This window comes from Globicephala melas, chromosome 7, assembly GCF_963455315.2.
Source record: "Globicephala melas chromosome 7, mGloMel1.2, whole genome shotgun sequence".
NCBI lineage: Eukaryota > Metazoa > Chordata > Mammalia > Artiodactyla > Delphinidae > Globicephala > Globicephala melas.
Window position 1 is genome coordinate 93,498,426 of NC_083320.1, and position 24,772 is coordinate 93,523,197.

Consider the following 24,772-nt stretch of genomic DNA (forward strand, 5'->3'; position numbering starts at 1 on the left):
TCTTTTTAAAAGGTAAAATGTTGCTTACTTCCAAAGGTTTCTAATAAAATCTAGACTTCGTGCCATTGCATATAAGGTTCACCGTGGTCAGGACCCTAGGTGCTTCCAACCTTATTTTCTACCATTTTCCATGACTCAGTCCACTTTAATCATGTTAGCTTCCTTCCTCTTGCTTAACTACATCATAACCATCTTATCTCAGGGCTCTTGCACTTGCTCATCCCTTTGCTGAGAGTACCCTTCCTCCAGATTTTCTCATGATTCCCTTCCTCATTAAATTTGTGATTTGTTCAGATCTGTTGGAATTGCCTTATCATAAAGATTATTCCTGACCACCCTATAAAATAGCTCCTCCCTATTTCCCTATTCCACCTACCCTGTTTTAGTTTTTTTTAATAGCATGTATCACCACTTGAATCATTTATTTGTTCATTCTCAGAAATTCTTCCAGTCACCCTCTAGGAGGGAAGGACTTTTAAATTCACTGCTATATCCCTAGCACATAGGACAGAGCCAGGTACATAGTAGGCACTCAATATATCATATATACTTGAAGTGACATCTTTTCCAAATTTGAGTTGGATTTTACAATGAAAAAGTAGGTATATGCATGAATCTTCCTGGAAATAAGTCATATTTTTCAAAGTATTGCTTTTTAGTTTTCTGCTTTTTAGGCTTGTTTGCAAAAAATGTAATAAACTTTTTACTCTTGCATATGTTTTAAATTTCAGTTAAAGTATTTGTGTTTTATTTTTCCATAAAAATACTTAATATGTAACCTGACATCTTTTTTCATTTTAAGAACGAAATTCCATTTTACTTGTAACTTATTCCTTAATGATATATTTATTACCAAATTATTAATTTGTGTCTTATGTTAAAAGAAACCATGTAGTATTGTATAATGTCAAGGCCATTGGGAATAAAGGAAGGAAAAAATACAAATAGGGACTTTTTTCCTCTCTGATTTTTATAATATTCCAGTATTTTTTTTACATTGCCTGGAAATCCCCTCAGTTAAGAGAGAGGTTTTTCTCCTTACAATGTACTCACTGTTTCTAAGGGACCCCTCATGATCTTGACCATATCTGCTATTCTTTCTCTTTGCTCTTTGGTTTTTTCTTCTACTTAGGACCTCAGTTTATGCCCCCATCCTCAATTTTCAGTGGATAGAATTTACTTCTATAGGTTAACAAGAAAGAACAGAGAAGAGAGAACTCAGTAAAATAATAGTAGGAACCAAAATTCAGCTTGAAAATAGGCTTAGCGTGTATAATATAGCGTATATACTTTTACCTATAACATGCTAATGCACTTTAATACAGCATTCTTCTAATCTCTAGGGAAGACCAGTTTTAAGGTTTATTGGTACGGAGGGAAGTCATTGGTACAGAGGGAAGTCATTGGTACAGTCACTTGCCATTTTGCTCACATTTTGAAGGGTCATTGTAGCTGTCGCCATTGGTGGGATGTAGGAAACAGTACACCTGAAACTCTAACACTCCCACATCCATATGCTGTTGGCAGCTGGAGAGTCTTATACATCAGCAATGGCCCATTTTCTCATGCACACTTATAAACACCTCTCTCTGGCTTAGTACTTTAACATTTGTAAACTATTTTGTGGCAAGCTACTAGATCAGAACTTTTTAAATGGCTGACTTTGGTAATTAAGAGGTTAATTTGGTTTTATTTTTATTTTTTCCAGGTGTATGGTGGCTGATGAAGTAAGTGTTTTCATGATTTTTATGTCTTTTATAAAATTCCCCAACCAGTTTTTGTTATTTGTTATTTACCCTGTGTTCTCTGTCTTTCATATGACTATATATCTGTATGTGGAGAGGACAGTGGGAGAGCGAGGGAGGGCGGGGCATGGGGGCAGCAGAGAGAATAAGAATGAGAAAGAGAGAGTGTGTGTGCACACGCGTGTGCAAGTGCCCATGCGCAGGGCATGCATTTGGAACATGTTAGTGTTAACATTAGTGATTCAAAATTCTATATTTTTGGCCTCAGAAGCATGAATGCAGCCCCAAATGAAACTGAACTCTTTTCTACTTGTCATAATGTTGCTTGCTTAGAAGCTGAACTTTTAAGATTTGGCTCTAAAGGTTATTGTTGATTGTTTTGTATGAGTGTGAAGCATAATGTTAAAATGGCATTTTACTATTACTAAACAATTTGATACCTTTAAGGGGCATGTACTCGTATACATTCATATTCAGGTTTTTTCACTGAAATGGAAGTTCTTGCTACATAAACTACAATACTCTTTACATACATTCTCAGAATGATGTAGATCAATAAAGTTCTAATTTTTAATATCATTTTGGAAAATGTGTTGCTGTTTTCATGATGTCTTTAAGGATAACAGCAAAACATATACATTTAAAAATATAATAGAGGTGAGGAAAATGGATACTGAATTTTTTAAAAATATAAGTGAAACCATAAAAGATTCTCGCAATTAACTGTCTTTTAGTTTTAGTTACATGTAGACTCACCAGTGGCTTATCTCCACTCTCTCTTCTTCAGGAAAAAAATGAATAAGAGTATAATATGCACATGATTGCCAAGCAGAAGGTTCATATAGGGTTTCTTAGTTCATGCTGATTTATAATTACTGAAGTTTTTAGTTTGAACTCTTCATTCTATAGGCATTTGTTTAGACTAGATGTTATAGTTAGAAACAGTCATTGCCTGTGAAAAACTTCAACAGTGTAATTAAAGAGACAGGACATAGACATTTGGAAAACAGTAGAAATTTCTATTTTGGAACAGGATGCATTCCAAAAGAATCTTCATAAATTTATAAATTTGAGAGTCCAAAATGACTAGAAGAAGCTTATGTTTTTAATCCCTGAATATGTTTTCACCAAATAGGAATATAAATTCATCCTCCAACCTCCAAACTAGGCATAACCATTTTATATAATATGTATAAAATGTGTGTGTGATATATGTATGGATGTGTGTATCAATAATTTTTTTTAAACAGACCAGTTTTATGTCCACGGGAAATATACCATAATGTGTAACATTATCTTGATAATTTCCCCAAGCAATTCATGGGGAACATCTTAGTGGCTATGACATTGCATTGCTACCTTGTTCTTCAATTTGATGTTGTAGAGATTTGAATAGGCCTTAAATGTGCAGAATCATTCATGGATTGAATTTGATCAGCACCTTAACTCTTCTTAACTTTTATATTCTCCAACAAACTCCTGTCTTCTCCTCAATTGACATTAGACTAAGGATTGTGCATGATGAGTTCATGATGAACCTTTTAGCCAACAAGAGTTTTTCTTTATACCAATCACTTTTCATCTCCTATTATTTACAGTTACATTTGTCACATGTTGAGTGATTTGTGCTTGTCTTTCAAAACCATTCTTATTTTTTTATTTAATAAATTTAAAAGAACCATTTAATATTTTCTCAGTACTTAAAAGAAGATTCCACTTTGTGTCCCTCATATCTCCTTTTTTTCACCAGCATTTTAAAGACTCTCATTCTTTTACAACTATTTGACTTTCCGAGGTTTATTATGTCAAATCCTATCAATAAGGTTAATTAAGGAAAAATCCTCATTTTACACATAAGTACAAAAAACAGGCCACAGAAATAACGTAATGATGTACAATTCTAAGATCACAGCTCAAAACCACTAATATCCTCTGTTTTTGGTTGAGTTGAAATGCCATTTCTGTGGAATCTTACTGAGTTAGTGTGGATGAAAGTGAGTAAATTAAAAGTCTTGAAGTAGAAGGAAACTTGTATATATGTAAATTACATGAACTCTGGTTTGACCTTCATTTTATTTTCTAATACTGTTCTCCTTCTCTTGCTCTTATCACAAAATGGTAGTGAAGTCATAGGAGGAAATGCAGTTTATAATTTGGAGGTCAACCAAGTTTTGATTTTTAAATTAAAAAATATATTTTGACGGCTTCCCTGGTGGCACAGTGGTTAAGAATCCACCTGCCAATGTGGGGGACACAGGTTCAAGTCCTGGTCCGGGAAGATCCCACATGCTGTGGAGCAACAAAGCCCGTGTGCCACAACTACTGAGCCTGTGCTCTAGAGCCCATGAGCCACAACTACTGAGCCCATGTGCCACAACTGCTGAAGCCTGCGTGCCTAGAGCCCGTGCTCCTCAACAAGAGAAGCCACCCAATGAGAAGCCCACACGCCACAATGAAGAGTAGCCCCCGCTCACTGCAACTAGAGAAAGCCCATGCACAGCAACAAAGACCCAACTCAGCCAAAAATAAAAAAATAAATTAATAAATTTATTTTAAAAAATATGTATTTTTTGATATAATGAATATTTGACTCATCAAATAGCTAAAAGCTTTAGGAGAGCAATATTACATCTCTGTTATTGAACCTACTTTTTTTTTTTTTTAAGATGCTTGAATACCCACTTAGAGTATTGTGTAATTTAGTTGTCTGCTGTGATCTTTCCTCCATAGCTTTAGAAGCAAATGACTTCCTTCACTGGAATAACTCCCCTCTCTTCTAGTATTTTTCTACTATTGTCTTTTTCTAATGTATTCAATCTTCGTGGAATTAGGTAATCTATCTACTGTATATGAGGTAGTCATTAACCTAAAATGGGAATGATGACAAGTTCTGTTTAATTGTCTAATTGTGTGATCATTGAGTATTTCAATTATAAAACTATATTTCAGATAACCAACAAAGCTACAACTTTTAATAAAACTAACTTTGCAAACTTAGCTTAAACTGTTTTAAATCCTTTTCCCCCTTCTTGGTTTAATGTAGTCAAGCGTTGTTTCAAGAACCGTGTAGTAAATATACAGAAACTTGTGAATTTGTATTCCTTTAATAATGGAATTCAGGTCACAGTCTGTAGTGAGGCTGTTGCACTATTATCTTTACTGTTCTTTAATAATTTTTTAACCACTGTGTCCTTGTTCTATTGAAAATTATTATTCATAAAAAGATTTTAAATATGAAAAATAGTTTCATATTAACACAAAACAGGTAATTTAATTCAATATACATGAGGAAAATATCAAACCTATATACTTACTACCTTATTTGTCAAGTATCTAAAGGCTATTATTCTTTGCAGAAACCGAGCATTTAGAAAATTTTTGTCATGTTCATTTTTACTTAAGAAGATGGGATTCACATCCTAGATTTATATGAACAGCCTAATAATTGTGTCCTTATAGACAAAATGCTGTCAGTACATGGATTCTGTCTTGTCTATTGAATCGATTATCAAAGTCAGAAGATTCTTATGTGACATTTTTTGTTAGTACTCTACTTAAGTCCCGCGCCCCTGCCCCCACCCCCAGCTTTTCCCTACGTTTCCTTCCTGTTACTTGAGAAAACATTTGGAGTTGGGGGATGGTATACCAAATAAAGTATTGCTTTCCTTCCTTTTTCAAAAGAAAAGGAAACCATTTGTCAAGGCTAAGCTACTTGGCTTGGCTTACTTTGTGGCTATTTTGGGATTAATAGATATATATTTGGAACAGAGACCATAGAGTTGTCATTATGGATGCTTTTCTTTTGGTCAAGGTGCTTCTCTGGAAGAGAAGTTTGGAGGGGAGAGGCTGTGGAACCTGTTGAGTGCTCGCAGAAGTTTTTCTGTAGGCTGAAGTTTGAAAAGCCTTGTCATTTTCTCTGCAGGCAGAAATCTGTAGGTGTCTGGAAACGCTGAAGAACCCCCTCGGGAAGATTATTTCTATCAGAAGACCTTAAAATTGATATTGTGATATAGTCTCTGCCAACATTAACTTTATAGGTTTGAGGACAAAGAAATTAAACTAGACATGAAGAATTTTAGTTTTCCTTTTATATAAGCCTACCTTGGTTTGACAAAGTGAGCTGAGGTGATAATTTTTATTCCATTTGCTTCTACAAATCCTTGTTTCCCTTTACCAGACCCAAGTTGAATTGAATACTTTCCCCTCTGAGCTTTTACTCTTTCTGATTCATAACCACTCTTTGTTGGTGGTCCATTTCTGTTGAATGAATGGACTGATTAAAGAGTTAATACTTAATTAACACATATGTGCCGGGTTCTGTTTTAGTGATTTACATGTATTAATTTATTTCATCCCAGGACAACCCAACAGAGTATTATGATTATTATTACCACCATCATTTTCCAGATGAGAAAGCTGAGGCACAGGTATATTAAGTAAATACAGCTAGAACATGCTAGGAGCTGATATCTAACCTAAAATAATTCAGCACCCAAGTCCATTATTGCTATTCTATACAAAGTCTCCAGGTACTAGACTTTCTGTGTTTTTGTGTGTGTGGTTTTTTTTTTGCGGTACGCGGGCCTCTCACTGTTGTGGCCTCTCCTGTTGCGGAGCACAGGCTCCGTACGCGCAGGCTCAGCGGCCATGGCTCACGGGCCCAGCCGCTCCGCGGCATGTGGGATCTTCCCGGACCAGGGCACAAACCCGTGTCCCCTGCATCGGCAGGCGGACTCTCAACCACTGTGCCACCAGGGAAGCCCACTTTTTGTGTTTTGAAACAGGATTCTTAAGTACAGAAGAATCTGCAAGACATAGTGCTCAAATGAATGAAGCTGAATGATATAGGTGATGGCATTTGTGCAGCTGAGACGGTCTATATTCCTCTAAATCAGTATCATTTGACTGCTTCCTTCCTTTCCTCATTTTTAAGGCCAGCTTTACTATTTTTTGAATGTCCTTTTTTAAAAATAAGTTTTAAATTTTAGAACAGGTTTAGTTTTATAGAATTATTGTGAACATAGTACAGAGAGTTCTCATATGCCTCAAAGCCAGTCCCCCGTTACTAGTTACTTAGATTAGTAATGTCTCAATTAATGAACCAATATTCATATACTAGTGTTGTTAACTAAAAACCATACTTCATTTAGATTTCCTCATATTTTCACTGATGTCCTTTTTCTTTTCCAGGATTCCATCCGGTATACACATTACATTTAGTAGCCATGTCTTAAATAGACATGACAGATAGCCAATAGCCTTTCTTGGTTGTGACAGTTTCTCAGACTTTACTTGTTTTTGAAGAAGTTTACAGTTTTGAGAGTTAATGGTTCAGTATTTTGTAAAATGTCCCTTAATTGGGATATGTTGTCTGATGTTTTTCTCATGATCAGACTGAGGTACTGGGTTTTGGGCAAGAAGACCACAGAGGTTAAGTGCCATTGTCATCATGTCATACCAAAGGTACATAATATCAATATGACTTATCACTGTTAATGTTAATCTTGATCACCTGGTTTGATGTAATGTTTGTCAGGTTTTTCCCCTGTAAAGTTACTGCGTTTGTTTTTTTTTTGGTCCCTTCCCATACAGTATTTTTTGAAGGAAAGTAACTATATGCAGCCCATACTTAAGAAATGGGGATTTATGCTCTACTTCCTTAAAGGCAGAATAAATAAATACATAAATTATTCAGAATTCATTTGTTCACTCACTTACTTTATCTTGTATTCATATCAGTAGGACTCACGGATATTCACTTTATTTTGTTGCTAAAATGGTTCCACCTTTGGCCATTGGGAGCTCTTTGAATTCACTCCTGTGTCCCTTTGAATTGCCCCCTTCATTGTAGGCTGTTCTGTTTGGGGTTTTGTGTTTTGTTTTCTTTGGCTTTTCAGCATTTTCTTACTTTCTGGCACTACAAGATGCTCCAGTCTTATCCTGTATATTTCCTACCCCAGTACTTGAATCACGCATTTCTCCAGGATACCCGGGTTCTTTCTATTGGAGAAAGATATTAGAACCAGATCTAGGTGCTAGGTGTACTCATTTTTACCGTGGTGTCATTTCTTCTAGATCCTCTCAGCTGACGGAGCAAGGAGATAAATGCATGTGTTCTTACATATGCGTGTGTATGTACATATTTATGAATATTTATCTATGTAGCCATCTGTATCTGTATTTAAGCTAAACATGAGTTCCTGTTGATGTCTCCAGTTCTAATCCATCACCACATGGGTCATTCTAACTTCTTCCCTTGCTTAACTATATCCTCCTACTCCATCACTGAGTATCCTAGTTCCCACCATCTGCCATTCATTTAATTGATTATGCACTTCTAGTATACATGCGTGGTGGTTTCAGTATTATTAACCTGTACCCCGACAGGAAGGAAAATTATCAACTAGAGTACAGTGCTTAGGTACAGTTCCTTTTACCTTTATTTTTACAGATTCCATTCATTTTCAGAATTACTTTAAGTCAGACCTTATTCCTTTACTCTATTCAGTGAGGTTGTTTCATATACCTATAATACATTTAAATTATTGTATCACACTTCACATTCCATCATGGGACCCTCTGACCTCCTGAATTATTTTTTAATTATTTGTATACATCAAAATGTACTTTTTGTAATGCAAATTTCTGTGGATTTTCACAAATGCTTAATGTCTTGTAATCACCATTACAGTATCATGTAGAATAGTTTTACTGCCCAAACAATCCCCTGTGCTTCACTTATTTAATTCCCTTCAGACCAAAACCCCCAATAACCAAAGATGTGTTTAATGACTCTTATCATTTTGCCTTTTCCAGATGTCATATGATTGGCAGCATATAGTTCGCAGCTTTTTCAGACTGACTTTTTTCACCTAGCCTATGCATTTAAGTTTCAGCTGCGTCTTTTTGTGGCTTGATAGCTCTTTTAATCACTGAATAAAATTCCATTATATGGATGTACCACAGTTTGTTTTTCCATTCACCAAGATGAAGGGACATATTTGTTGCTTCCAGTTTTGAGGATTATGTAGGTGTTTGTGTGGGTATACTCAGTCGAGTAATTATCTAGGAGTGCAGTTGCTGGATTGTTATGTTAGTTTCCTAGGGCTGCCATTAAAAAGTACCACAAACTTGGTGTCTTAAAACAACAGAAATTTATCCTCTCAGTTCTAGAGGCTAGAAGTCTGAAATCAAGGTGTCAGGAGGTTTGGTTCCTTCTGAGGGCTCTGAGGGAGAATCTGTTTAATGCCTTTCTCCTGGCTTCAGGTGATGGCCGGCAGTGTTTGGCATTCCTGGGTTTGTAGGTGTATCACTTCAATCCCTGCCTCTATCTTCATGGGGCATTTTCCTTTTGTCTATGTCTCTTCTCCTCTTGTAAAAACATCAGTCACATTGGATTAAGGGCTCACCCTACTGTAGTATGACATCATCTTAACCAATTACATCTTCAACAACCCTATATCCAAATAAGGTCACATCCTGAAATACTGAGGGAATAGGGCTTCAATACATCTTTTGGTAGGGGATGGGGGGAGACACAATTCAACCCATAATACATGGTGAGACTGTGTTCACTTTTGTCAGAAACTGTCAAACTGTCTTCAGAAGTGTATCATTTTGCATTCCCACCAGTAATGAATGAGAATTCCCCTTGCCCTGCATCCTTACCAGCAGTTGGTATTGTCAGTTTAAAAAAAATTTTTTTTAATTTTAGCCTTTGTACTGGGTATAGTTATATTTCATTATTTTTTAATTTGCAGTTCTCTAATAACATATGATATTGAGCATCCTTTCATTTGTTTATTTTCCATCTCTAAGCCTTCTTTGGCAAGGTCTTTGTTCAGTTCTTTTGCCCATTTTTTTATTGGATTATTTCTTTTTGTTGTTGAGTTTTAAGAGTTCTTTGTATATTTTAGGTACAAGTCCTTTATCAGATATGTGATTTACAAATATTTTCTCCAATGCTGTGACTTGTCCTTTTATTCTTCTAAAAGTTTCTTTCACAGAGCAGAAGTTTTTACCTTTAATGAAGTCCAGCTTATCAATTTTTTCTTTCATTGATTATCCTTTTGGTCTTCTACCTCATTGCTACACCCAAGGCCACCTAGATTTTCTCTTTTGTTGTCTTCTAGAAGTTTTATAGTGTCACTTTACACTTTGGTCTATGATCCATTTTGGGTATAAAGATATGGATGTGCAGTTATTCCACCAACATTTGTTGAAAAGAGTATCCTTTCAACACTGAATTAGCTTTCTTCTTTGTCAAAGATCAGTTGACTTCATTTGTATGGGTCTATTTCTAGGCTCTCTCTTATGTCCCAATGATCTATATCTATTCTTTCACCAGTACCACACTGTCTTGATTACTGTAGCCTTATAATAATACTTGAAATTGTGTGGTGTGATTCATCCAACTTTGTTCATCTTCTTTAGTACTGTGTTGGCTATTCTAGGTCCTTAGTCTTTCCATATAAATTCTAGAATCAGTTTCTCAGTCTCTACAAACAGCTTGCTGGGATTTTGACTGGGATTGCATTGCATTTATAGGTAAAGATGGGAAGAATCTATAGATCTATAGACCAAGTTGGGAAGAAACTTTAACGATGTGAGTCTTTAGTCCATGAACATAGACTATCTCTCCATTTATTTAGAAATTCTTTGATTTTTTTTCTCATCGGTAATTTTTTTTCCTTTTTTTTTGTACTGAGGTATAATTGACATACATTATATGTAGTTTCAGGTATACAACATAATGATTTGATATTTGTATATATTGCAAAATGATCACCACAGTAAGTCTAGTTAACATCTGTTACCATACAGTTACTAAATTATTTTTCTTGTGATGAGAACTTTTAAGGTATACTCTTTTAGCAACTTTCAGATATACAGTGTGGTATTATTAATTACAGCCACCAAGCTGTACATTACATCCCCATGACTTATTTATTTTATGACTTGAAGTTTGTACCTTTAGACCCTCTTCATCTATTTCATCCACCCTCAATCCCCTGCCTCTGACAACCACCAATCTTTTTTTTTCTTTTAATTTATTTTCTTGGCTGCGTCAGGTCTTAGTTGCAGCAAGCGGGATCTTTCATTGCAGCGTGTGGGCTCCTCTCTAGTTGTGGCGCGCAGGCTCCGGGGTGCATGGGCTCTGTAGTTTGCAGCACGTGGGCTGTCTCCTGGAGGTGCGCAAGCTCAATAGTTGTGGCGCGCGAGCTTAGTTGCCCCCCGGGCATATGGGATCTTAGTTCCCCGACCAGGGATCGAACCCACGTCCCTTGTATTGGAAGGCGGATTCTTCTACCAGTGGACTACCAGAGAAGTCCCTGGCAACCACCCATCTGTTTTCTGTATCTATGAGCTCAGTTTTGTTTTGTTTCCACAAATAAATTAGATCATACAGTACTTGTCTTTCTTTGTATGACTTATTTCACTTAGTATAATGCCTGTAAGGTCCATCCATGTTGTCACAACTGGCTGAATAATATTCTGTGTGAGTGTGTGTTTTTATATATATATATATATATATATATTTATCTCACAAATTCTTTATCCATTCATCCGTAGATGGACACAGGTTGCTTCCATGTCTTGCCTATTGTAAATAATGCTGCAGTGAACGTGGGAGCACATGTATCTTTTTTAGTTAGTGTTTTCATTTTCTTTGGATAAATACCCAGAATTGGAATTGCTGGATCATGTCGTAGTTCTATCTCTAATTTTTTGAGAAACCTCCAACCACAGTGGCTGTACCAATTTTTTTTCCCACCAACAGTGCAGGAGGGTTCCTTTTTCTCCTCATCAACACTTGTTATTTCTTATTTTGATAATACCTATTCTAATAGGTATAAGGTGGTATCTCATTGTGGTTTTGATTTGCATTTCTCTGATGATTAGTGATGTTGAGCATCTTTTCAGGTACCTGTTGGTCATCTGTATGTCTCCTTTGTACAAATGTCTATTTGGCCTTTTGCCCATTTTTTAATTGGGTTTTTGTTTTTGTTTGTGGGGCTTTTTTTTGCTGTTGAGTTGTAGGAGTTCCTTATATATTTTGGATATTAACTTCTTATTAGATATGTGGTTTGCAAATATTTTCTTCCATTCTGGAGGTTGTTTTCTCATTTTGTTGATGATTTCATTTGCTGTGCAGAGCTTTTTATTAGTTTGAGATAATCCCACTTGTTTATTTTTGCTTTTTTTTTCCTTAGCTTTTGGTGTCAAATTCCAAATCATAGCCAAGACTGATGTCAAGGAGTTTACCCCCTACGTTTTCTTCTAGGAGTTTTATGGTTTCAAATCTTACATTCCAGTCTTTAATCCATTTTAGGTTAACTTTTGTGTGTAGTGTAAAATAGGGATCAAAATTCATTCTTTCTTTTGCATGTGACCATCCAGTTTTCCCAACACTATTTACTGAAGGGCCTGTCCTTTCCCCTCTGTGTATTCTTGGTTCCTTTGTTATAAATTAATTGACCATATAGTCATGAGTTTATTTTTGGCTCTGTTCTGTTCCATTGATCAATATGTCTGTTTTTATGCAAATACCATACTGTTTTGATTACTATCACTCTGTAATATAGTTCAAAATCAGGGAGCGTGATGCCACGGCTTTGTTCTTTTTTCTCATGATTGCTTTGGTTATTGGGGTCTTTTGTGGTTTCAAACAAATTTTATGATTGTTTTATTTTTGTGAAAAATGCCATTTTAATTTTGATAGGGATTGCATAGAATCTTAGGTTGCTTTGGGTAGTATGGACAGTTTAACAATATTAATTCTTCCACTCCATGAGCATGAAATATCTTTCCTCTTTTTGATGTCTTCTATTTTTTCATCAATGTCTTAATAATTTTCAGTGTACAGGTCTTTCACGTCCTTGGTTAAATTTATTCCAAGGTATTTTATTCTTTTTGATGCAATTACAGGGTTTTTTCCCTTTATTTCTCTTTCTGACAGTTTGTTGCTAGTGACTAGAAATGCAACAGATTTTTATATATTGATTTTGTATTCTGCAACTTTACTGGGTATGTTGATTAGCCCTCACAGTTTTTGGTGAGTCTTCTGGATTTTCTATATATAATATCATATCTACAATCTATATACCTTTTGTCTCCTTTTCTTGTCTTTGTACTAGCTAGGTCTTCTAAAACAGTGTTGAGTAGGAATGGTGAGACAAGACGTCCTTGTCTTGTTCTCAGTCTTAGGAGCAAAGTGTCCAGTTTCTCACCATGAAGTATGATGTTAGCTGTAGGTATTTTGTAGATAACTCTTTATCAAATTGAGGAAATTCCCCTGGGTTCCTAGTTTTCTGAGAGCTTTTGTCATGATTGGGATTTGGTTTTTGTCAGCTGCTTTTTCTGCATCAGTTGATAAAGTCATATGATTTTTTTATTCTTTAGTCTATTGTTGTAATGGATTACATTTATTCACATTCAAGTGTTGGTGAACCAGTCTTGCATACCTAGGATAAATTCTACTTGGCCATGGTATATAATTCTTTTTTATACATTCCTAGATTTGGTTTGCTAATATTTTGTTAAGGATTTTCACATCTATGTTCCTGAGAGGTATTGATCTGTAGTTTTTTGGGGTTTTTTAAAATAATATCTTTGTTTTTGGTGTTAGGGTAAAGCTGGCCTTGTAGAATGAGTTAGGAAGTGTTCCCTTTGTTTTACAAAGGCCAAAGCTGAATCAAATGAAAATAGCTACTCTTTACTGCTGCCAGAGTTGTATTCCTCAAATTCTCCATTTCCCCCTGTTGCCTATAAAGTAAAGCACTACATCATAGTCGCTACCTGTGTCTTCTATTCTCTTCTCCCCTTCTCTGGCATCAATTCTAGTGACACTTCCATCTCCCTACCTATTATAATATCTACCACTTATTATAAATGTTATATTAGATAGGTTAATCTCTCTGAGCCTTTGTTTCTTTATATACATTTGGGAGTAATAATACTTTTCTTATGAGATTACTTACGTAAGGAACAGGAGGAATATATCTCAGATATTCCTTTCCCCTATTCTGTTCCCAAACACCATGACTTTTTAAGCTTTGCTATCTCTATATATGCTGTTCTTTTTCTGATTAATTCCTTTCCTTTTGTGTCCCCATCTTTCCCCAAGTTCACCTAACAAAAGCATCATTTAAAACCCTCTTCAAATATCACTTCCTCTGTGTCACCGTCTGTATCACCAGCCTTTGAGCCTCTTGGTTCCTATGTGCTCTCACTTCTACTTTAGTTTGAATCATGTTCTAGTGTACTTTACTGGTTCTCTCCCAAAGATTGGAACTCCTAGGACTCAAGCCATATCTACGTAGCAGTGTCTAGGGAATAGTAGATTTCCAGTTAATGCCTTCTGAATGAATGAATAAGAGAGAAAAAGAGAGAGAACTTCTTTTGTCTCATTAATTGTTGTTGTTGGTTTGAGACCTTTGGACTCATCTCAGATAAGCATCTCTTTATCTGAACAAAAGGGACATCTTGTCTATAGTCACCAGTACTTTAAATTATGTCCACTACCACCCACCTCCAGTTATTCTTGTGGCATGGAGATAATGGAGAAAAGATTCCTCTAAGTGGGATTTGGAGGTTGGGGTCTTTTTTTTTTTAATTTTTTTTTATTTTTGCTGTGTTGGGTCTTCGTTTCTGTGCGAGGGCTTTCTCTAGTTGTGGCAAGCGGGGGCCACTGTACATCGCGGTGCACGGGCCTCTCACTATCGTGGCCTCTCTTGTTGCCGAGCACAGGCTCCAGACGTGCAGGCTCAGTAGTTGTGGCTCACGGGCCTATTTGCTCCACGGCATGTGGGATCCTCCCAGACCAGGGCTCGAACCCGTGTCCCCCGCATTATCAGGCAGATTCTCAACCACTGCGCCGCCAGGGAAGCCCAGGGGTCTTTTTAAAAAAACTATTAAAATGTCTAGCATAGGGCTTCCTTGGCAGTTTAGTGGTTAAGACTCTGTGCTTCCAATGCCGGGGTCACCTGTTCGATCCCTGGTCGGGGAACTAATACCACATGCCGCGCGGTATGGCCAAAAAGAAGGAGAAAAAGAAAATCAACTTAAAAAACAACAAATGTTTAGCATTGAGTTGTCTTGCTTCCTTCTGGTCATCCTCAGTTTGAAATGTTTTTATCTTGAACACTTGAAATGTATAATACTAATGCAACTGATTTCATTTTCAATTTTAAAGAAGTTTACCCTGATTTCTTTAGGGAATGATGTAATTTTGCTCAGGGCTCCTGCTGTTTTGCACAGCCAGGCTATTGCAATGTTCTCTCCATAGTCTTGGACAAGATTCAAAATGAAATGCAGAGGGGACAGCAATGGTGAGTTAAACCGTACCCAGATAGAGTCAGACACAAAGCATTTTCCTGGAATATAATGTTTATAACTCACATAAGCATTGAAAGGCACAAAGCACTAATGCCATTGTGTCACCCTAAGGCACTTTTATTATATAGTAATACTTCAAGTACATTGTAAGGAGGATGTTGCAAACGTTCCTGCCTCACCAATTTTTATTAACTGAAATGTTCTTAATGGGATAGAAATTATTTAAAATCTGGAGGGGAGGTTAAAATTAATTATCACCCCATAATCTGCTTCTTTTTTTTTTTTTTTTTTTTTTAAAGTAATGGACTTAAGTTTCCACAGAACTTGAACAGCCCTAAGGGGCCACATCTGCACTGGGAATTGGACAACAATTCTGCTCCAGACTTTTCATAGATAGCAGCTAGGGATTGGTATCAGTCCAAGTCTTATTTCTTTACATTAGAAGATTTTAAACATTTTTTTCTTTAGCCATTGATTAACCTGCCTTTTACCCCTGTATATTATTGAGGGTCTTCTATTTGAAAAATTATTATGAATATAGATTAAGAAACATGTCCACTATCTGAGAAGCTTTCAATCAGGAAATGAAGGTTGTGGAGTGTGTGTCTCTGTATGATATATGTAAAATGTAGACTACTAGAAATATTGGAAATTAAGTTTACAATATAACCTCCATGGTACTTTTGTGGAAGGAAACATTAATTCCAGCTTGATTAAGTCAGAATGCTTTGTAAAGGAGGTAGATTTAAGGTGAGTCTTACAGAAGAGGTAAGTATAAAGCCAGCACTGAAAAAAGGTAAATTGACGAATTTATTGACTTTCCGGTGTTTGTGAGCTGTATTTTCACAGAACTGAGGTTGAGACTCGAGGGTATGAGTCTGTGAAGTTTCTGCTTTACTTCAGCTAGAGCTGCCTCACTTTTTCTCCTTGATAAATGTTGAGTTTCTGTGTAATGTTTTATTTGAAAATGGCTTACATTGCTTTTTAAAAGTTTAAAAACTGCTTTTCTCGATTCTTTAGTGTCTTCTTTTTCTATATTACAGTGATGTGAAGTATGTATCTTTCTTAACCTTTATCTAACTTTATTCATAAGTGATCCAAAAATTTTCAATAGAATGAGTCAATCTTTGGCATTCTTTGCAAGTTTTAATCACATTTTCTTTCTCTCAAGCTATAAAGTTAATTCAGAAAGTTAAACTAGACACAGGGGAACAAGGTCGTGAGGAAAGGAAGGCTTGGTGTGCTGCCTCCATTTCTTCCACCTTCAGTCTTTGTGCCTTTCACAGTTTCCGACAGAGCTGTGCTGGGACAGACTGTCTGGAGGTTCACAGCCCCTGTGGTGCGTAGGAGCCACTATGAGGAGGGTCCAGGGAAGTATTTACTATTCTAGTGGAAAACAAGTAGCAGTTACTACTTATGATCACTTTGTACTTTGGATCTGGATTTGCTGAACCTTTCTTTGTAGTAAGACACCAACTGCTTAAAAAATAATCCATGAAACACATATGAAAAGGAGTATTTTAAGAGGTGCACTCGCTTTGAAAAAAGATCTGACTCTTGAACTTGATAAATGGAATATTTATAAATGGAATGGAATATTTATAAATGGAATATTTCCTGCCATATCAATAAACAAAGGATGTCACAGTCACCAGTGATTGCAGCCCTCCAAAGTGAGCTGGTGAGCCCTGAGGAAACTCGGGGCTGAAAAGAATACCTGCCATCTAGCAGCCATCAGACTGCAGCCATTCCCTGCGGTGAGCCCTGAGGAAACTCAGGATGTGAAAATACAGGTCCCAGATAGCTAAGGTGCACATCAAAGGGATGATTTCTGTGAGCCCATACTCTTGGATCTTTCCATACATAGAAAAGCGCTAAGTTCCTTAACTTGAGATATCTGGTTTTCTTTATTTAAGATAGTCTTTTGACGTCCCAGTTACTTGCTCTTTGTTGCAAAACTCCTATATATCCTGGCTCCTCCCCCCACCTCTTCAGGAGCAGTTTCTCAGAGTTATCTGAACCGCTGTCTCCCGGACTTCAGTCTTCATTTTCCCCCAAGTAAAACTTAACTCACAACTCTCATGTTATGCATATATTTTTCTTAATTCAACAAACTCAACATACTAAATATGTTTGTAAATAAACTTAAGGCATTAACAAAAGAAAGAAAATTAAACTACTATATGTATATACACATTTGTATATATACATATATATATTATTTTTTAAATTTTTATTTATTTATTTTTTTGGCCACGCCACGTGGCCTGCAGGATCTTAGTTCCCCGACCAGGGATCGAACCCGGGCCATGGCAGTGAAAGCACCGAGTCCTAACCACTGGACCACCAGGGAATTCCTGCCTACAATATATTTTTTAACAATGATAATATTTTCCTGTTGTTTTATAGTAAATGACATATTTCCAGAGAGTAAAAGTTTATAGAACGGCGAGGCATTCAGTTTTTTTTGCCATGACATTTGAAAGCATAATTTAACTTTTTTTTTTTTTTTTTTTGCGGTACGTGGGCCTCTCACTGTTGTGGCCTCTCCCATTGTGGAGCACAGGCTCCGGACGCGCAGGCTCAGCGGCCATGGCTCACGGGCCCAGCCGCTCCGCGGCATGTGGGATCTTCCCGGACCGGGGCACGAACCCGTGTCCCCTGAATCGGCTGGCAGACTCCCAACCACTGTGCCACCAGGGAAGCCCAATTTAACCTTTTTTTAGTTACTCAAAGTTATCAACTACTGAGACAAGTTAGGCCCTTTACTTAAATCTCTTAGACTGTTTTAAGTTATGTGTTTGCTTCTTTTTTGGCTGTGCCGTGCGCCATGTGGGATCTTAGTTCCCTGAGCTGGGCTCGAACTTGCACCCCCTGCAGTGACAGCGCAGAGTCTTAACCTCTGGCCTGTGTCTGCTTCTTAGTTAGTCTTCATTTTTGCTACTCCAAGGCCTTTTGCTTCCCTGTCTTAAGTGAGTTTACACATAAAATGAAATGACTCTTTATATATTTTTATTAATATTAGTACTGAGGCTATTAATGATAAATAACATTAGAAAAAATAAATGAAGTAATATCAGCTATTCCTTCACTTTTCAGTACACTTTTATTTAAAATCCCTATTTTAGGTTATTCATAATATATCAACTTTTCAATTGAGTTTCTTTTAAAATTTTACCATTAATTCCTAACATTCATTAATTTTTTTTTTTTTTTTTTTTTGCGGTACGCGGGGCTCTCACTATTGTGGCCTCTCCCATTGTGGAGCACAGGCTACGGACGCGCAGGCTCAGCAGACATGCCTCACCGGCCTAGCCACTCTGCGGCATGTGGGATCTTCCCGGACCGGGGCACGAACCCGTGTCCCCTGCATCGGCAGATGGACTCTCAACCACTGCGCCACCAGGGAAGCCCCATTACTTTTTTATTCCAACATTTTTATAGTATTTTAAATTTTCTTTACCTTATTAGTTTATGACAGAGTGTTCAAATGAATCTAATGAACTGTTTTCTCTACTTTTAACATCACTAGCATTTCGTAAAGTCAAGTCAAGCCCAGGTTAGATCTTAACATATGCAACTTCTCCGTATAAATTAACTTTTATTATTTATTGTTATACTTATTAACACTTTGCAAGTAACATTTATTTTGATTCTAAAGCCAATTTGAATTTCTGTCATAAGACAATTTTCTTAGATAACATTTTCACTAAAATTTCTGAAGTTCAGATATATACATTTTCTCTAGTCAACTGGTTCCATAAAACCAGAATCAGGGGCTTCCCTGGTGGCGCAGTGGTTGAGAGTCCGCCTGCCGTTGCAGGGGATATGGGTTCGTGCCCAGGTACGGGAAGGTCCCACATGCCACGGAGCGGCTGGGCCCCGTGAGCCATGGCCGCTGAGCCTGCGCGTCTGGAGCCTGTGCTCCGCAACGGGGGAGGCCACAGCAGTGGGAGGCCCGCGTACTGCAAAAAAAAAAAAAAAAAAAAAACCAGAATCAATTTTTTATTTTGACATGGATAATATTTAATAAATGAGGACTGTGACTAGCATATGATTCCATTATCATAATTTTGACATATCTCATTTCTTTTTATGGAGTAAAATTGAATTCCTTATATAATAATTGACGGGCTGTGCACTTCTGAGCATATTCTGTATATAGATTCATTTAAGAAATTTGGAGCCATTATTAGTTCTAGTAGAAGACAAAGGAAGAGAAAGATCACAGAAGTTATTCTACAATATATTTAGTTATATTGGGAAAACAAGGCACATCCCTATCCAATAAAAATGTTAGAAACCAAATATATTTCACTTTGCTATATAATACTTCCCTGGGGTTCATGTGACATTGCATTGTAGGAGAAATTATCTGTAACTCTGTCTAATACAGAAACAATCTATACAAATTCCACTCTAGAGGGAAAAACTTTATAGTTTGGACCCAGGAAATTTTATCTTGATGTGGGTTGGTTGATTTTTAGCCCCCAAAATCATCTCTTTAAATATTCTCTAAACATACAAAAATTAATTTTTAGGCATTTAATGTTTACAAACATTCCTGGTTTTCTCTTATTTCTTAATAGTCCTAGTGTTTCTTTATTGCCTAAGCCAATTTAAACAGCAATTTTTATTTTTGATAGCATTCCATGTCTTTTCCTTAGAATGACAAATTGATTTTGCAGCCTTATTGGATTCACATTCTTGTTTCCTTTTCAGCAAATAATGCCTAATCCCAGTCTTTGATGATCATCCTTTACTTTTTAACCTTTGACAGCTATCTACCCAACTCAGTAGGGCTCTATTTTTAGTCAATAGTGGCATTTTGGCAAGTGGTAGAAGATGTGATTAGCATTTTTTTTCTGCTTGCTTGTTTGCTTTTCATTTTATGTAACCATTTATCATTCTTTTCTTAAAAAAAAAACTTACCTTATGAAGGCTTCCTTTTTACTTCCTTTTTATTATAATATATGACCCATTTTAAATGGGTCTCAGTTCTGAATTTGAGTAGTGAATCTCTGACATTGCTTAATTTACATTTTCAAAAATTACTGGATTGAAATTTCAGTTTCTTTCTAATGGTTCTAAAGTGATTGCTATGTGTCAACACAAGAATGACAGATTAATACAAGTACTAGTTAAACTGAAAACATTCTAATAACCTCGTAAAATTTTTTCTCTGAATCTTTTGATTGATTTGCATTTGATTTCTTATTTTGAAAGCAAAAGTAATTTTCTTCTTGTCAGAAATAAGTGGTGACCTTATTTATTTACTTCACTTCCACCACGATTATATAAATGAAGAAAATATTATTTTAATATACTGTCTGAATTTCAACATGAGGTTCTTTATTCTTTATTCTGATGTTGTCTTCAAATTAATTATAGTGTTACCACATAAAAAAGGATATAAAACACCATGCTGTAATTATTTACACTATCCAAGTAAAGAATTGTTTTCTCTTTTATAAAATCTCTGGTCGAGTTGATCTCTGATCATTATTGGCAATAATCAATTTGCCAAGTGCAAATGTTCACTGTCTTTCTTTTGTTTCTTAGTCCTTGTTTTCATATACTTTTGAAAGACTCCTTTGTTTACATTTGTGATCAGCATATTCATAGCGTTATTATACAACATGGATAATTTTGTATTTTTCATACATTTTTCTTTCCTTAAATGCACTCTTTTTGATTTCTCTGTTCATTACAACTAGAAATTTTAGTGATATAAGTTATTTATTCCTCCAGTTGTTAAACAGTTTTGTTTATAATGGCTTAAATATAGTGCTTTGCTTACCTGAAATAACAGATAATCAAATTAATACACAAATTAGAATCCTTTCCAGAGCCTTTATTAAACTTCTGAAATTCTTTTTCTATTAAATTGTTAGTTTATCTAAATAGATTATGAAGTTAGAAGCCAAATTCTGTTTTTGTTATTCTAAAAGCAATTATACTCCAATAAAGATATATATATATTTTTAAGTTATTCTGTATACTATATAGCGAAATAGAAAGCACTGTGTTTATATTGCCTTAGAATTGGAGTTGAAAATCAGTTAAGGAACAAGGTTCTCCAGCAATTAATAAGAAGTTCAAGAATAAAATCCTGAAAACGTTAAGTTTGGTTTTTCTCTTTTTTTTCTCCTGGGGAGAAAATGGCAAAAAATTAGGCAAAAGCACTCTGAGATATTTTTCTCTAAGGTTTAATCTTTAGAGTAGTTATTCTCAAAATGCAGCCTGAGAGCCATCCCCATGAGAATTGCTTTAGGGGTCCTTATTTTAAAAGTCCAGTTCTTTCAAGTCAGGATTTGGGGATTTGGTGCCTTAGAGTCTGAATTTTTAACTAATATCCAAATGATTCATAAGTATAATAGATTTTAAGAACCTAGAACATTACCAAAAGATTGGATCATGTTTTCTTTTTTTCCTTTTTTCTTTCTTTTTTTTCCCCTAAGCATCTATAATTGTGCTCTTTGTGTTGTTTTGGGCTCTCATTTTCAAGAAATTGCCAAGGCACTAATCCTATAATACATATGGAGAAAATGTAAAGAATCTTATTAGAGTTCACTTACGTGATTTTTTCTTTTTTTTTTTTTTTTTTTGCGGTACGCGGGCCTCTCACTGCTGTGGCCTCTCCCGTTGCGGAGCACAGGCTCCAGACGCGCAGGCTCAGCGGCCATGGCTCACGGGGCCCAGCCGCTCCGCGGCACGTGGGATCTTCCCGGAGCAGGGCAGGAACCCATGTCCCCTACATCGGCAGGCGGACTCTCAACCACAGCGCCACCAGGGAAGCCCTCTCATGTGATTTTAATATTACAAAACAGATTTTTTAAGATATGAAAAATATATGGAACATCTACTTCTGAACTATCGAGCATTATCAATCTGTATTATTCTATCATGAACTTTTTAAAAAAATTAATTAATTTTTGGCTGCATTGGGTCTTTGTCGCTGCGTGCAGGCTTTCTCTAGTTGCGGTGAGGGGGCCCGAGTCTTCGTTGTGGTGTGCGGGCTTCTCATTGCAGTGGCTTCTCTTGTTGTGGAGCATGGCCTCTAGGTGCGTGGGTTTCAACAGTTGTGGCACACGGGCTCTAGAGCGCAGGCTCCGTAGTTGTGACTCACGGGCTTAGTTGCTCCGTGGCATGTGGGATTCTCCCGGACCAGGCTTGAACCCATGTCCCCTGCATTGGCAGGCGGATTCTTAACCACTATGTCAACAGGAAAGCCCCATGATCTTTTATTAATTCAAATTGTACCTTAGGAGTAGTAATGGTTGAATGATAATACATACACATCTGAACTTGTTACATCATAGTTACCTCATTTTTACTATCTTGTGACCATTTTAAGATTAAATATGAATGTAGAGGAGGAAAAATAATTTTTCCTCTACGCTTCTCAATTCTTGGTTGAGAATCCCTGTAATAAAATACAGATTAGCAAGAGAAAAACGAACAGAAGTTTATTAACATGTATACAGGGGAGATACCTAGGAAACATGAGTAAAATTCCTTAAATGGCCCAAGCCACCACCTTAAATACCATGTTCAGCTAAACACAAAGGAAATAAGGCAGTGGCCAGGGGTGGAGGAGGGGTTTTATAGGAAGTTTCCAGGAAAAGCATGGTTAACAAGTGTAAGATTTGTTGTGTGCATTTGTCAGTGCCTTCTTCATTGGTAAGAGTTTCTTGTAATTTAAGAGTCATCCCTCTATTCCAGGTGTGGAGAGGGAGATGCCCTTAAAATAGAGTTTTCTTTTATAAATTTTCCTTTCAAAAGGGTAACTTCTACTTCATCTTCGTAGCTTTTCCAGTGTGTGCTATTTCTCAAAAATATAGCACAGAGTAATCCTTATGCCAAAGAGGCATATTTTGGGGTGGCATATTCTGCTACCCTTCAATGAACATCACAGAAGATTTTGACAGATTGCTGCCTGCATTACACGTATAACTCAAAATTCTTCTAAAATATTATAGTCTGTGTTCATTGTTTTCCTTTCTGTGTTCTGTAGTTCAAAACATTGCGATTGTTCTTTCTTTTACTGAGTGAAATTGTTTTTCCCCAGGAAACATAAATTATTCCTTATACATTTTCCCACTTATTCCCTTGAAATGAGTAATATAATACATAGCCTCCACACTGTTACAGATTGAAAATCCAAACATATTAGGAAAAGTGACTTACTCTGAGTCTCGACCTTATCATCAGCAGAAATAGGATGAGACATGCAACCCTAGGCTTCTACATTTTTTGCTTCTTCATTTTTCCTTACGTGTGAGTTTTACCATTATTTCTTTTGGAAGAGTTCTTTCATTCTGCACTTAAATATGTGCGTTTAATTCATGTTGCTCCCTCTCCTTTTTCCTCTCCCTCCTCCACCACCCCCCACCCCACCTAAATGTCAGAGTACTTTAATAGACTGACTTTGTTATAAGGTCACAGTTGATGACCAGATTTTAGCATAAACACTTAAGTGGTTTTTTTTGGCGGTATGCGGGCCTCTCACTGTTGTGGCCTCTCCCGTTGCGGAGCACAGGCTCCGGACGCGCAGGCTCAGCGGCCATGGCTCACGGGGCTAGCCACTCCGCGGCATGTGGGATCTTCCCGGACCGGGGCACGAACCCGTGTCCCCTGCATCGGCAGGCGGACTCTCAACCACTGCACCACCAGGGAAGCCCAACACTTAAATTTAATACTCAGAAATTTGCTACTTCTCGAATAGCCTCTTGCATATTTTTAAAAGAACTTTTCTCTCTGTCTTTTACCATCCCCCTCCAAGTAATATTTTTTCAGACGGGATATGTACACTGCATGGAAGACTTAATACGAGCTCAAAGTCAGCATTTTCCTTCCGGTCCTACCCCTGCAGGCCCTCCCTCCAGTGGTAACACTATCAGTAGTTCCTTCCATCCTCCCTCCTTCCCTTCTTCCCTTTCTTCCTGCCCCCCCTTCTCTCTTTCTTTCTCCCCTCTTCCCTTCTCTCTCTCAATACTAACTGGATCATATTTACCATACTATTTTTCTTTTCCATATACTATTTTGCAGCCTATGACTTACCAGCCTTTCCATATCAGCATATAGATCTATTTCATTTTTTTAAATGATTAGATAATATCTCATTGTATGGAGGTACCATAATTTCTCTAACTGGTCTCTTCTTTAATGATTCAGCATACTATGAAAGTATATCCCTGAATAAAGTCAAAGTATTGGACTTGCTGGATGGTCAAATCACTATTTATATCTACAATAGTGTACAAGTGTAAATTTCTCCAAACTTGCTCCAACACTGTTATCAAATCTTTAGTTTTTATTCATCTTATTCTGTAGGTGAAAAAATGGGTTCTCAAAGTTTTGATTTCTTCATCCCTAAGTATGAGTGACCTTGGGCATCTTTTGATGGTTGTTGAACGTACTTTACATATGTGAGTGGGTTGTTCAGTTCTTTTCTCCATTTTTCTATTGGATTGTTTGTCCTTTTGGTTTTTTTTTTCCTTTCTGGTAGAAACTTTTCATAAATTGAGGAACTTGGCCTTTTGTCATTTGTATTACAATTCTGGGTTTTTTTTGGTTTCCACGTAGTTCTTTTTGTATTTTCCTTTATGCTTTTTGGATTTGATATAATGAATTTAAATGTCTACTCTGTTTTTATTTTTATTTCTACACATCTTTTTTCTATCACT

General features: G+C 36.6%; 1 protein-coding gene and 1 pseudogene across 5 annotated transcripts in view; both read left to right on the plus strand.

The window, feature by feature from the left end:
- The window catches only part of ZRANB3 (zinc finger RANBP2-type containing 3), a 261,611-nt gene that overhangs the window by 109,435 nt on the left and 127,404 nt on the right, over positions 1 to 24,772 (plus strand). For all 5 annotated transcript variants that reach the window (XM_060302499.1, XM_060302502.1, XM_030883073.2 and 2 more), the window contains one exon: positions 1,709 to 1,727. In XM_060302499.1, coding sequence (XP_060158482.1) covers positions 1,709 to 1,727 — 19 coding nt within the window. The remainder of the gene's footprint in view (positions 1 to 1,708; positions 1,728 to 24,772) is intronic.
- Positions 15,807 to 16,574, plus strand: LOC115867044 (cytochrome c oxidase subunit 7C, mitochondrial pseudogene; annotated as a pseudogene).